At 37.4% G+C, this 15,102-nt stretch overlaps 1 protein-coding gene and 1 long non-coding RNA gene across 2 annotated transcripts; one reads left to right on the top strand and one right to left on the bottom strand.

Moving 5' to 3' along the window:
* Positions 1-1,661: 1,661 nt before the first annotated feature.
* Positions 1,662-3,361, bottom strand: LOC137976324 (uncharacterized). The gene is made up of 2 exons (XR_011117748.1): positions 3,147-3,361; positions 1,662-2,015 (listed from the first exon to the last, which is right to left on the bottom strand). It is a non-coding gene; the product is annotated as an uncharacterized lncRNA (long non-coding RNA).
* Positions 3,362-3,479: 118 nt separating this feature from the next.
* On the top strand, positions 3,480-13,524 carry LOC137976323 (dCTP pyrophosphatase 1-like). The gene is made up of 5 exons (XM_068823624.1): positions 3,480-3,614; positions 3,744-3,822; positions 5,914-5,945; positions 7,585-7,619; positions 12,118-13,524. Exons 1-5 carry the CDS (start codon positions 3,511-3,513, stop codon positions 12,318-12,320), a joined length of 453 nt encoding a protein of 150 aa, XP_068679725.1. The 5' UTR covers positions 3,480-3,510; the 3' UTR covers positions 12,321-13,524.
* Positions 13,525-15,102: the final 1,578 nt, after the last annotated feature.

Here is a 15,102-nt window from a genome sequence, read left to right as displayed (position 1 = left end):
GAGTTGATGTATTTAGAAATAGTTGTCAACATGAAAGTTTGTTAGGTGACCATGGTAAGGTGCGTTGCACTGTAAACCCAAAGGGACATTCAAACACAATGCAAATTCAAGACAAATAAAATTTACAAATTATCTTGTAAAAATCATACTTTTTTGCACATCTTATCAATCAACATGTTCTTTTGACTTAATCCCAATGTATTTTTCTAATCATTGATAATTTGTCATGAACTTAACAGCAACAAAATATTAATTCAATTTAATAAAATTTGTGTTTTTAGCACCAGTGTCGATGAAAATAGTATTTTCCCACAATAAACAGTGGTGAGAAGAATGAAGTGTGTCATATTATTTTAACACATCTTAGTTCGAAAAGTGGAGTGTTTTTCACTGTGGTTACTGTACCAGCCTAGAAGCTCTACCCAGAAAGAGTTACGGTAGCTTGCATACATTCTATGAACGCATGCCAAATAGTACATGTATGGATTTCAGAAGGAAAAAAAGGACAAGTTGGAGAATTGGTTATCTTCATTTTATGCAGTAGAACTATAGGTCCTTGGCATGACTGTGTCACGCAGTTTAAGTGTCAAATATCATAAAAAAGTGGTCATGGTACAAAATAGTTGCCAGAAATGGAAAACGTGTGATCAAATTACTAAGAATACCTCTATCATTTTGAGGCCACTGACATTTAGGTGGAAGATGTTACAGTGATTATAATGCTGAAAAGATTTAACTGAGATTTTTATGGAAAACAGGTGCAGGATGGCAAGCTTTGCCATCTAGCATACAATAATTCTTTTACATTTTTCAAACTGCTCTAAAATCATGCAATTATGGTAAATGTCAGTTGCCTCAAAATTGACATTCTTACTAATTTCATCACACTCATTCCATTTATGGCATCTATTTTGTCCCACAACCATTTTTTATGATTGACAAGGTCACCTGACACGGCCTTGCAAAGGGCCTCTTGGTGGGCTCCATGCGATGGATGACCTTGTATCTTGTACTGGAGCATCGCTACTTAGGTCTCATTTGTGACATTAAAGGGCACAAGGTAAACTTTACTAAGTTGCCCTTTTCTATTTGCGTGTTGCATATCATGTTAAGTGCATCTTGCAAATGCACCTTTTCACGAGTGTGAAGATTGCACTGTTGCTGTGGAAATAACAAAGAATGCAAAATTTGTTCAGCGATTAGGTTGAAAGCACCAATGATTTTGGTAACAGGATCTACACAACAACTTTCATGTTGATGAAGGGTCGAACTCCCCTTCTGACTCAGTCGTGAACAAAAGATGCTTGGATTTTCGCAACTTTCGAAGCCTCTAAAATGGCAGGATTTGTTAGAAAAAGGGGGAAAAAAGCCACGATGCGTTTCGAACAGGTGCAAAGATTCATTTTAGCGAAAAAATATTTTGGGGTTATGGGCACTTTAAGACATACTTTGAAAAGGTTGGCTTGACAAAAGTCAAGCCAAAAACAGTCAATGTGACTTTCAGTTCGGTGACAAAACTCAGCCGTGTGATCTTGCCCCATCAAATCATGACATGACCCCAAGGTTGAAACAATTTAGTAAAATGATGCAGATATATGACGATACCTTACACAAATGGCATTGAGGCCACCCAAAAACCCACACAGAAATACTACAAAATGTAAAAAATATATCAATATTTATTACAATGCCTCCTTCCAAAGACTGCAAGTATCCTGGGAAATAACAAAGAATGGTACTTTTCACCCCTCTTTTACTGTGCACATTTCATTGCATCCACCACAAGGAAAAGAACTGTCACAAGTTATCTAAACTGCAGCCACGAGTTTCCATCAAAGCTGATTTACTTCACGAGAATTGACAGAGCTAAGCATTCCCAAACATTAAAATCCTCCAGAGGCATATCTTCAAAAGCAAAAACACCTAGCATTGTTCATCAAATTAAATAGTCTCTGTTATTCATCAGCGTCTTCTGCATCCGTGACATAACGGTGCTTCACATGGTTCCACAATTTCTGGTGGGAAAAAATAACAAACAGTTTAAAAAAGAACTTACTAAAGAAAACAATTTAGCAGACTCCTAAATGAACCACAGGGTTCTCAATAATGATTATTCTGTTTAAAAATAGAGGAACCGTAGCCTGGGTAAAACATATTAAAAATTGTAAAAACGTTCACTGGCTATATATAGTTAAAACTTTTCGAGCTTTTTATTACAGGAAGTTCCCAGGTAAAATATAACTTTATAATGAAAATCACTTCTTAAAGTGCACTTTTCACAAACTCCCTTCTCTTCCACCCAAGGAATGCAATGAACAGCTGTCATAAATGGTACCCAAGGCAGGAGGCAGTGTGGCCCAGTGTTAAGGGCGCTTGCCTTGAGATCCCAGGATCCCAGGTTCAAGCCATGTCCTGGCCACTGGTTGAACTTGTTCCTGGTAGTCCCTGGTTCAACTCCTCCGCTGCACTTGCAAATAGCCAACTACAATAGCTTGCCTCCGGCCAGTTGGGATTCTTAACAGTTGTTGTTGAATGTTCTGTTCTGTTGTGATTGTGTTTCATTGGCCTTGAAAAGCCCCTATGGGGAGTAGTCAATTAAGTATGTATTGTATAATGTATTGTAATTTATTATTTTTTTGTATAATTATGTAAAAAGCCCTGATGGCCTCATTTAGATTTACACATTCTTTTTTAATTTTGCCCATGGTAACAAGGCTAAAAAAGCTTATCGACATTAATCCTTTTCCTCCTTAGAAGAGTGACACTTGCATTTTATTCTGTCTGGTACCAGGCAATTCCAGTTGTCAATGGGGATCAAACTATGTGTTGTGTGTTGCACCTTGTTAGAAAAATAAGAAGATTCCTGGAAGAGGGAAGGGAGATGATGGAAATTGTGCTCTGCGCTTTTGATTAAATGTTCGAGGAGCGTTTCACTGTTTCTTGGACCGGCGTATAAGCCAATATTAATAAGTTATTGCTTCAAAGTTGCATTATTATGGTACATGTAAATCGACATTTTATTACACTTTTATACACTTCACCACGTCACTTCACGGATTAGCAAGCTAATCCATGAGGCAATAACATAAACGTCAAACGAGACCAGTAAATTTGCATTGAGTTTCAAAGCGTATAAAATTACTCACCCCTCTGTTCATCTTTTCCCACAAGTTATCCATTCCCTCGTCAAATACTCTCTCAAAGATAAATCCTCCAACCACTATCGTGACAACAAATGTAGAAGTTCGGCGAAATAACGCGTTATAAATTGTTCTTCCAAGACTCATTTTAGCTTCCAATATTTTGGCAAAGGAGCTTGAACCAATGCAACACCACCGGCAAAAGCAAGACAAGATGGCGGCTAAAAATACTCGCGCATTGAGCGATGGTCTTGTTACACGTTTCCAAAGACTTATGGGACTACTACGTCATCTTGGCGCCATAGTTTGAGTATACCATGGTTTGATCGAAGCTCGAGGAGGAAAGAGGCAATTTTTACGCCGAATTTTTATGTCGAATATGTTAGCAAGTACCTCAATAAACATCGAAAGCGCCATGGACGTAGAGGAAATGCAAAGCTTCCGGTTCAGCGAAGAGCCCTCATTAGAAAAAATGTAAGCTCTTAACTAGGTGGTCACGTCTGTACGTGCAGCTGTACGTAAGCTCATATTAAAGCATTTCTTAATTTCGTAGGATGTATAAATTGAATTGTGTTGATTGAATGGTTCGCTGTTTGGTTTCAGTCGGGAGATGCAGTCTGAGTTTTCCAAGGAAAGAGATTGGGATCAGTTTCATCAGCCCAGAAATCTTGTGCTGGCGATGGTATAAGAACATCATCATTATTATCATTATTAATATTATTTATTTATTTATTTATTTATTTATTTATTTATTTAATTAAGTTATTCAGAGTAATACATTTTGGAACAAAAAAGAAAATATCAAAATATTCTCCAAGTAAGACATGTTGAACACACGTCATTAAACATGCATGCTACATGTTCTGGAGCAACCATTGAGTCCATGGCCAGACATAACATACAGCAAATTTGGTACTTCTGAAACCCTCTCCCTCTTTAGAATAGCACTTGTAGATTTTACTCTGTCTAACACCAGATGATGTTCCTCATCAATGGGGAGCAGTTCATGGTTGAAGTGTTAACAATATCTACATCCACTCAAGAACCATGTTACCTTTGATCCTTTTCCCTCCTAAGATTGACACGTCATATTTAAGCAAAAAGGAACGTTTTCCTTGTTTCCATAGCCTCATCTAAACACTCAGGGAAGTTGGGAGAATTCTCGACAGTTATGCAAACTCCTCGACTGCGTCTCGGGTTTGCATAACTGTCTCTAATTCTCCCAACTCCCCCTCTTATTTAGATGAGACAATGGAAACACGGAAAACAGTCCTCTATTGCTTTTATAAAATATTCCGCAAAGATAATTCAACAAATGAAGGAAAATGCTGTTTTTTTTACTTCTTGATTGAAACAGATTTTCCTGATACACGCTCATATTTCCTACCAGCCAATCAAAACGTGCGTCTGACTACATAACAAATCAAAATTTGTGTGATGTCACAGCCGTGTTTCCATACTCTCATCTAAACACAGCTTTTGACCAAATGAGAGTGCGCGTACTATCCTAATTGCTTTAAAAATTATAGTTTGTCTAACCAAGGTTAGTATTCTACTAACTATGTCTTTAAGAGAACAACAGACAATTATTTTAGTCTTCAGTGGGTGCTCTCTCAGGGATAAAAGGGTGAAGGTCATAGACCTCTTTCATAATGGCGGCCAAATAAAATATTCTTTTGTTTTAATGCTAATAAGCCTAACTAGCCTCACTACGACGAGCAAATTTCAAAAGAAGTGTTGTTGCGAAATGAGGGCAGTAGGTCTAATTAACATAAAGACAAAAGAATGTGAAAGTGGTCACCATTTATGAAAGTGGTCTATACACTGTATGCACTAATTTACTGGTTGATAACAATGCTTGAACATGTGACTGTGGCTTTTAACTCTTGAGCTTCCAGTGGCAACATATAGATTTTACTCTAACACCAAACGATAATTTTTTGCTACTATAAAACTACACGTAACCTATAATTCCTCGATTCGCTCTGACAAAGGGCTAACGCTCGAAACGTCAGCTTTTAGAATCTCTGTACGGTGGCCAATTTACATTATCAACTCCTTTGATAAAACCAAATTTTTGTATACTACTTCCCTACCGACGCAGCACCACAGTTTCTTTAGAAACTACCCCCTTCATTCGATAATTTTTTTTACCCGTCAAGGAGGGCCCTTCAGGCCTTAAAGTTAAAGGGTTAACCCATTTCTCCTTGAACCACTCCCACTCCCCCCTCCCCGTTGACAAGTGAAATTGTCTGGCGTTAGAGTAAATCTATTAAGTCTCACTCCCAGGAGTCAATTGATTAAATTGAGAGAGAGAGAGTGACTTTCAAACTATGGCCATCTTGTCCTGATCTCCCTGGGATGGGTTGGAGAACAGTATTCTTGCTAATCCCCATTGCCTCATCATGCTGGTTGTTTGCTTTTTGATGAACAGTATAATGCTAGGACATACCTACAATGTATAACCAAGAGAAAGATTTGTTTACTACCACCTTTTGCTACAGGAAGCTAAATTGCAGATAGAGTTCAAGAGTAGGGTTAGAGTTTTGATGTGGTCTTCAACTATAGGATTTTTTTTTAATGTTGTGAAGTTAGTGAAGGTTTCAGTGTTGTTAAATTGCCCACTTACTAATATTATTCATAAGCCTTACCACATAACCATAGTAAACCATAAGTGGCATTCTTAGTGGCGAAAGGGTTAACTTTGTATTTTAATTCTTTATTTTAGGTTTCTTGGTATTGAGTAAGTCAGACTTTTTTACTTTTATTTTAGGTTGGTGAAGTAGGAGAAGTGGCAGAGTTGTTGTAAGTACAACTGTGTTGTTTATCAATCCATCCAAGTCTTTTATAACAATAGCACTGATCAATCATGCAGATATTATTATTATTATTATTATTATTATTATTATTATTATTATTATTATTATTATTATTATTATTATTTCAAACTTTCGCTTTGTTTACAAGTGTGGATCGTAGTGAAACTGCGGATTACAGTAATCTGGGCACTTTCCTATCATGTTTCAAATAGACTGATGTTTCATTTACGGCTATGAAAAGCTTTCACTATTTCACAGTTTTGTGCGATTTCCCATTTTTGACATTTTCTAATCATGTTCATACTATCAGAGAGTCCTACATTGTTTAACTTGTGAATCAGTTCTTTATGGTACCTGGACAGAAAATCAAACACTAAATTCACTTGAATAACATTATAACCGGGATACAATCTCTTTAAGCTTGCCCTTAAATCAGCATATTTCTCTGTTTTCTATTTGTCTCGTTCTTGAATCAGTCCGATGTTATATACAGTTCCTTCAAATAAAAGCCACTGGCATTCTTTCTTGTTCCATATTATTATTATTATTATTATTATTATTATTATGACCCATTACCTATCTCAGTCTATAGAACATCTCTCAGCTGGAATGCACTTCATTCTGTTTTTTGGTTCTGAGGTGGGAAAAGTAGTGTACCTTAATCAGAGTACCTTAATAACCATCTCTATAAATTATGCCAAAGCAAACTTGACCCTCTCAAATGTATGATGTCTCCTCCAGGATTCTTCCAGGCAGTATACATTGCCTGGAAACAAGGGTGCTGGCCACTCTGCAATATTCTTCATCAAAAATCAGAAATTACTTTACCAACATTCAGAAATTGCTGTTTAAATCAGTTTAATGACTCCTCACCCTAGTACAAGCCTTTTTTTAGCCACAGGGCTTCGTCCTTGCTTAGTATCGCTTTGCATGCTTTCGATCACATTTTATTCAAGATGGCGGCATGAACGCATGCGTAGTTCCAATAAGTTGTCATCTGACACAGTCTTACGCGCCCATAGCAAAAACACGTGGTTCATTCATAAAAATGTCTTCCTCTGTTGAGTTACAACTAGCCTGCAAGCAGGCTCTTCCGTTGAAAATGGCGCGCGCTCAAAACATCCTCTTCCATTGAAATGGTGCGCGGTCGAAATAAAAGGGCTTGGTAACTAGTCAGTTACCAAGCCCTTATATTTTGACCACACGCCATTTTCAACGGAAGAGCCTGCAAGGGGAAGAGCCTGCTTGCAGGCTAAGTTACAACCAGCACCGTCCTCGTTTAAATCAAAGGTGTAAAAATTAGAGATTCCAACACAGTTTAGTTAGATTACGTCACTTGTCAGTTGTATGTAATGATGTATCGTATCATATATCGTATCGTGGCACTTGTATCAAGATACATGTATGTATCGTATCCTAAGAAAATGTATTATTGCAGCCCTGCAGCCCTATCTGCAATCACTGCTCTTATTATTGTTGCATTAAATCCTATGTACTGTAACCAGGGAGTAAATCCCATTTCCCAATTCCTAATAAGTTAATTATTTCTAGGTTACTTTTCTTGGTTGCATAATTATTATTATTATTTTTTTTTTTTTTTTCATCTTTGTTCAATATTCTTTTAGTCAGTGGAAAGGTGAAGTAAAAGAGGGGCTTCCAGGTGAGAAAGGTGCATACAGCTGTACATGTAGCAGTAAAATGATAATGATGAGAAGCTGGGAAAATTTACTTTTCTCTCTATTTTTGTTCTTGTTATTATTATTATAATTATGGAAGTCTTTATTGAAAACAATTCGTCCCCAACCAAGTACAGTTGCAAGCCAATCAACCGGCCTAGGCAACTATACTGCATGCTCATGTACAAAAAACCTAATTAATAATAATAATAATAATAATAATAATAATAATAATAATAATAAAGTCTATTCCTAGTTATGTAGATAATGAAGCTAACTAATGACTATTATTGCCACATGAACCGTTTCACAATTTCGCAATTCTAAGAAATTACCCATTTCTGTGCCTTCTCAATGGTTACGCTTATGGCTTTCTTATGTTGCAAAAATAGTGTCTGCTAACTCTTTTGCCAAGTTAATGGGGTGTGCAGCTAGAAAGTCAAATACTACTTAAATTACGCTGCTAACTTTGTGTCCAGGATACAACTTAATTCTTCACTCCTAATCTTAAATCGGCATACTTGTCTTTTTTAAATATTGTCCTTGCTGGTATTGTTCCCGGCACGCACACAGTTCCTTCTATTATGTACCATTCCTTGTTCATTTTGTCCAGCACATTCATACACAAATGGAGCAGGTTTGTAATGGCACCATTTCTTGGGCATTATCCAGATTCCATGGAATATCCCAGAATACTTTTGCTTTATTATTCTCCAAACGTGGAACTGGGTGGCTTTGCTTATACCAAAGTAGAGAGTTTTCAGATTCACTAAACTCGTACTTTTCCAGTATGCTATAGTATAGTGGTTGTAGCAGTCGATTGTGTCTCTCCCTGTAGAGTGTTTGTGCCATAATGAGCAACCACCTACTGTAGGATGTGGGATGCCATTTCTTGATCATTGGGACATACTCGCAGGGTTTTCAATAAGAGCCAGCAGCTGGCGAAATTACATGTACGGGCAGAATTCTCTTTTGTTTTTCATGAACAAAACTTTCCGGATCCAAGCTTCGTTTTCTGAGTGAATGTCTCTCGTGTTATTTGTAGAATTTGAGGTAATTTTCAAGGAAAAGTAGGTGGCGAGTTGACGGGCAATAGCCGGCAAATTTCGCACAGAACACGAACGTTGGACCCGGAAAGTTTTGTTCATGAAAAACAAGAGAGACACCTGAATTCTGAGTAATTCTGTTTCCCTGTCCACGTCAAAGATAAAGCAGTTGATTTCAGACTCTCTTGTAACTTTTCTTTTTATACATCTTAGTGTTATGTAATAATTATTGTTGGCTAATGGACGCGTCCACTGACAGGACTGTATCTGGGATGTTCCTCTGTTCTTTGAATCTGATATGACACAGGTGCTATTTCCGGATCCTTCCAATGCTGAGTTACATATTTTCCAACCCAGGGCTGTTCCTTGACTGCAGTTCTTCTCTTCTGCATGGTGGCTTTTTCATAGGATTTCTTTGATGTTTTTGGGTTCTTTACCATTAACCATTACTGCCTGATTGGCTTGTCTGATAAGTGTGGCTCCATCATTAAATTGGCAGTCCAGTTGTATCTCCTTGATATATCTCTTTAATAGAATCTTTAAATACTGATTTCAAACCCCTATCTTCCTTTCCCTTCCGAAAATACTTAACCCTTTGACACTCATTAATCCGGCCTGGACTGGCTAGACGTATTTTACCCTGTCTAACTCCAGACGGTTTTACTCATCAGTGGGGAATCCCCGGGAGTCAATGGGTTAACTAACTTAATGTGTTCATTTTCCGAAGTGTGGGCCACCTTTATTTTTGTGTGTTTGTAGAATGCTTCTATCTCGATAAGCCGTTTAACTCCCTCTTCAGGGTGGCAAATGAGTTGTGTCGATTAATGTTTATGTTTACCCTTGCACTTATGGATGATTTTTATTGTTAGCCTGTCAAGATTTCTTAAGATGTTAATCTGCCAATCAGCTTTCCACATGTAGTACTACAGTTTAGGCAGTGTATAGGTGTTTGTGGCTTTGACCTTGTGTGGAATTAATAATGGGGATGACCCACATCCTTTTTCTGTATTCTTCAGCAACCTCTTTGATGGTTTTGTCGTCCAGGTGTTGGGTGTTTTGGAATTTACCCAGCAATTTATAGTGATCATGTTGACCTCTCTTAATGTGCACTGCTGCACACTTGTTTGTACCCCATTGTAAGCCAATATCCATAAGAATTACTCTCAATTTACTTGACACAACTGCTACCCTCTGTTCTGTTCATGGTACATTTACGAACAATAAATGAGTGATTTTCTGGTTAGGTGCATGAGATAAGCTGTACCCCTCTGTACTTCTCAAGTACCACATGATCGGATTCAGTGCAAGAGTAAACAATCTCGCACAAAAAGAGTCGCCTTGCAAAATCCCTTTGTTCACTCTTATTGGACCAATCTTCTCTTACCATGATTGTTCGTATTCACCTCCAGTGTTACATGTATGCTCCATGTCTTCATAGCATATTTGATAAGATGTATCTGGCCATTGTGTAATAACTTTCCAACCCACAGGTTAGGGAGGGATGTAGGTACAAGTTTTTGCAGGCAGGAATGGGGACATTATAGGCTGGTATGATGGGCCAGAGACCCATTTAATCGTGCCATTGACACGATTCACCTAGGGGCTCCAGGGGCATGCACCCCTGAAAAACTAATTTTGAAAAGCTAGACTCTCGGAAACACAGTGTCCTTAATTTTGGTGCAAATTTGATCCCGTTTTGGGCATTGGAACTTTTCCCAGTGAACACAAATACAGTAAACAGATTTCTCACAATTATAAAGCTTCACTAAATCAGTAAACTGAGTGTCAACATTTCTGATGTTGATGTTTATTAGTTCAACTTAGCTTAGAGTAAAATATGGAATATTATGAGCAATAAAGTAAGCGATTCTGAGCAATTCTGTCATGGAAGTGATGAAGGTTCTTTCGACGATCTCAGCTGGTTGTCTAGAACTTGTTGTGTTTACTTTAGGCCAGTTAGAATCCTAACAAGTGTTATTGAAATCGAAAAAGAAAATTGGGGCTAACCAGGCATTTTTCAAAGATAATTCATGAATAATATTTGCAAAAAGCTTTAAAATACAAAGCAATGTATGGCGTTCTTTCTGAAATTGAAGCTTAATTATCTCTCAAAAATGCATGATTACCCCCAATTTTCTTATTGGATACCAAGAGTACTTTAATACTAAGATCTACTTTCTCTGGATAGTTTTAAACCGCGCAAAAATATCCCAGTATTAGTAAGCGTATCCGATAGGAAATCCGAGTATCTCGAGCTGCACAGAACGTATGCGCAATAACAATAGTAGGCACCGTCCTTAAGCCAGGAGGACAAGACTTGGCATTTACTATTTTACATACACGAGGTGTAAATAGTACTGCTGACACAAAAGAGCCTGCAAATAGAAATGCAACTAAAACCTTGTTCCCAGGCTCCCTTTTCCTCCCTTGTTGGCTCTCGGCTATTATGTACGTTCTTGGTCAGGTAATTCATAATTGAAGATACAGTGTAAAGTCAATTTTCTTGCATGATTCTTTAAATTGTTCAAGTTACATTCAGCCTTTACACTCCTAAGGAATCTGCGCCATAGGGAAGACCCAAAATATTTGATGGAATGCTTGCCGTACGTCACTATATTAAAACGTGGAATTACAAAGTCTGCATTTCTTAAACTATAGTCTCTATCATATTGCTTAATTATATATTACCTATATAAATCAGGCAGATGCCCTGCTTAACTTCGAACATAAGTATAGTTATGTCCTGAAGTCTATGTTTGTACAGAGTGGGCAACATAGCTTTACTAAGAAGATTTTTGTAAGAGCTAGTGTAAGTGTATTCCATGCATTTCAAGTGTTTTAATGACCCACCAATGGGATAGCGAATCAAGGGCTATCTTCACATCCACCCAAGTGCAGGATAAATTTTTCTTTTGGTAGTGTGCATCTTCTAGTACCATTTTGTCAATTAATGGATTATCAGCACAACCCATGGTCTTTGCTTTTCCCCCTCTTTGGTCAATCTGCATCAAATGGTTCTTTTCCTCGTGTGATTGAAGAAAGCGATCAATCAGTGACGTGATCAGTTTGTAAAGTGTGTTCGAGCAGGTAATTGGTCTGTAATGTTAGTTTATTATTACCGTTCTATTATTATTATTATTATTATTATGGTAAACTTTATTGGTAAAAGCATTCAGTGTATATATCAACATCATTGCGGGTGCAGCCTTGGGAATGTGGACTAGAATATAATTTATGTACACGTTGTATGTTAATATAAATCTAAGATAGTGAAAAGTAGTGAAAAATGCACTCTTATCATTATTATTATTATTATTATTATTATTACTATTATTATTATTAACAAACTTGGGGTTTCTTTTTACCCGTCAGTCCCCAGGGATTTTAGCCACATTCTCACCCACGGCAAATCGCCAAACATTCTTTTTTTTGATAGATTGGTCTCCAAAGGAGAAACAACATCTTTCACAGGAACTGAGCGATGTACTTATCTACCTTGTCAGACTGGCAGAAAAATGTCATATTGATCTCCCAAAAGAAGTAGTAGCAAAGATGGCATTAAATTCAATGAAATATCCTGCTCATTTAGTCAAGGGCTCCAGCAAGAAATACACAGAATACAAGGAAATGAATTCTTGAAATTAATAACTTTTGTAAATTCCTCCTGAGTTCAAATTTACCCATAGGTTCAAGTTTCAGTTGCATAGCCAACAGGTGGAGTTGTTAATACATGGAGCAAATTAGGAGTAGATTCTTTAATTTTCAGGGTTTTAGATTTTATTTCTTTGTATTAAGTCAGCAATAGTTATTTTAACTCCTTGAGTTTTCTATGACCAAACGGCATCTGTCATTTTGACTAGACCAAGACATACAATTTTTGGAAATAACGAATTGTTAATGAGGTATCCTATGTAGCTGGTAGTATTGTCGGTGCCAGAGGCAAATTAACAAGCAGCAACGCCGCACAGAGAATGGGAAGGGGCACTGTATTTTGCAGCATTCCCCATTCTCTCCCACCAACAATACTGTGAGCTATGTAGGATATTAATGAGGTTGAAGTTACTAAACTCTGACCTATCCTTTTACTTGAAGGACTCGTGTCTGGAATGCACTACAGGTGGTCATTTGGACCCATGTTGGAGGTAGTGAGAAGTGTGGGTCTAGTGCTGATTTGTCATCACAAACTATTTTTCATTCTTTCACATTGCAGAGCAATTTGCAAAGTGACCAAAAGCTTCTCACTAGCTTGTTCGTGGATCCAAACGATGTCAGTTTTGTTAATTTTACGTTAATTATTGTGCAGTACTTAAAAGGAAAAAATTTTAGTTGGTTACTGCACAGAAGAGCTATCAAGGGGCATTGGTCTATCCCTGAGAGGATGACATCACAAACTGCTTTGAGGGAATTGTTTGCATTGCACAACACTTTGTGACATCATCTCATGGGTAGATTTAATTAATTTTTCCACACACTAGCTTGGCCATGGGACTACCAACTTAAGTTTTCAAATAATATTGTGTTTTAGAGCACATTAAAAGTTTCAAAGTCAAAATAGAAAAAATGTGATGCCATATAGTTGAAGAGATTAATTATAATCTTTGCTATTAAACATAGCTTTAATTCCTGCAGTTTTAGATTAGAGATGAAACTCACAAAGCACACCACTTGAAAGTGTTTTTTCTATTGAAAACTGATTCTCACCACTTGGTGTTTGTGGAGAATTTCAGAAAAGAGCCTTGTAACAACTGTATATACCATTTTTATTTTATAAAAGATATTTTGAGTTTTTATGTCGATCAGTTATTTCTGACAGGACCAACTAAAATAAAGTAAATTATTGAGATCTTGTGTTTATTTAAGCCTAAATATCATTGATACAAGGCAAGGTGTATTAACACACCACACACATCTTTAGGACCGCAATGACATTTTGTGGTTGTTATAACCCCTCTGAATGTGAGGTTGTACAATATGTGAGCCATGCAAGCCATGCAAGTCAACATGCAAGCCACACAGTTATTAAAAGCTAACCCTTTTAAAATGGGTGCTTCGACTTCAACGGGAGACTCACATGGCTTGCAGTTTGTCAAGACCCTCTAAATATGAGGTACCAGTTACTGTTTTTTTCCCTTTTTTTCCTTTTTTGGGACAAGTTATTCGTACCCTTGCTTTTAAAAAACAAAGAAAATTGGGCGTGAGGAGTTTTATAATGTGGGGCTTATAGGTTTGATTTGTTCTGACTAATAGCAATAGTCATACACCTTATTCCAAAGTGGCTGGCATTTTAGTATTCTTTTGTTTGCTTTCAAATTAGCCCTTGTTGCTTCCTTCTTAAGCTAAAAATTCAAAAGAATATTTAATTTTGAACGAGGCAGCAAGGGTAATTAATTTACAAGCAAACAAATGAATACTAAAATATTTAAGAATTAGACCCAAAGCCCGCAAGGGTTACGGGTCAATAGCCCATGAGGTGAAGCCGAATAGGCTATTGACCCGTGGCCCTTGAGGGTGAAGGGTCTAATTGTTTTAGTATCACCCAACTAGTTGGACAGAAAAGGCAATAACAAAGTTAGCAAATGCAATTTGATGAAATGTTTATTTAGGAATAAAACAAAAGCAAGTGTCACGCTTTTCGCTACTCGAGGACTATTACTAATAGTCCTCTAGTAGCATAGCCAATCAAAATGCAAGATTTGCATTAGTCCACTAGTTGGGTGATACTGAATACAATTAGTATGTGCCTATTTGATTTGCAGATCTTTGTGCCAACTACACTGTCAGCTGTGGAAAAGATCTTTTCACTGCCCACATGATAACCTGAGGCCTATTAACCACAAAATCCCCTGTAGAGGTCATCCACAATGGTGTCTCCTCCCCCCCCCCCCCCCCCCCCCCCCCCCGCCCCACTGCCCCGCTCTTTCGTACACCAACCTTTCCTCTTGAAACCTGGGAACTAGTAACGCTGCAGACAAAAGAAAATGGCGGATATCGAAGGCTTTCAAGTTGTTAGGAAAAGGAAGGGTCACAGAAACAGAAAGTGCATTGAAAATCATTCATTATCTACAGTAACAGTAAAAAGTAGTCAATCTTCAAAAACAGCTGAGTGTGATCCAAACCAACTAAAGAAAAATATTGATAAATGCAGGCACGAGCAGGTTCAGTTTTTAATTGATTTTACACTTGAAAAGCTCAAGTGAAAGCTTGCTCATCTCGTCGATTAAGCAAATTTGATGCCGATCTGATTCTGCTGAAGCTTATCTTTTTTTTTTGTCAACAGAACGGAAATTTTCAACTAGTGAATTTTTTCACGGTTTCAAGGTAAAATCTTTGTAATGCCTGCTAGAACCTGACAATTTTACTTTGTTTCTTGGGCTGTAAAATGTATCAGTATATTGCCTCAGTTCTTATACTTTCTTTGTCT

This window comes from Montipora foliosa, chromosome 11, assembly GCF_036669935.1.
Source record: "Montipora foliosa isolate CH-2021 chromosome 11, ASM3666993v2, whole genome shotgun sequence".
NCBI classification, from domain to species: Eukaryota; Metazoa; Cnidaria; class Anthozoa; order Scleractinia; family Acroporidae; genus Montipora; species Montipora foliosa.
This window is presented reverse-complemented; position numbering and strand designations above follow the sequence as displayed.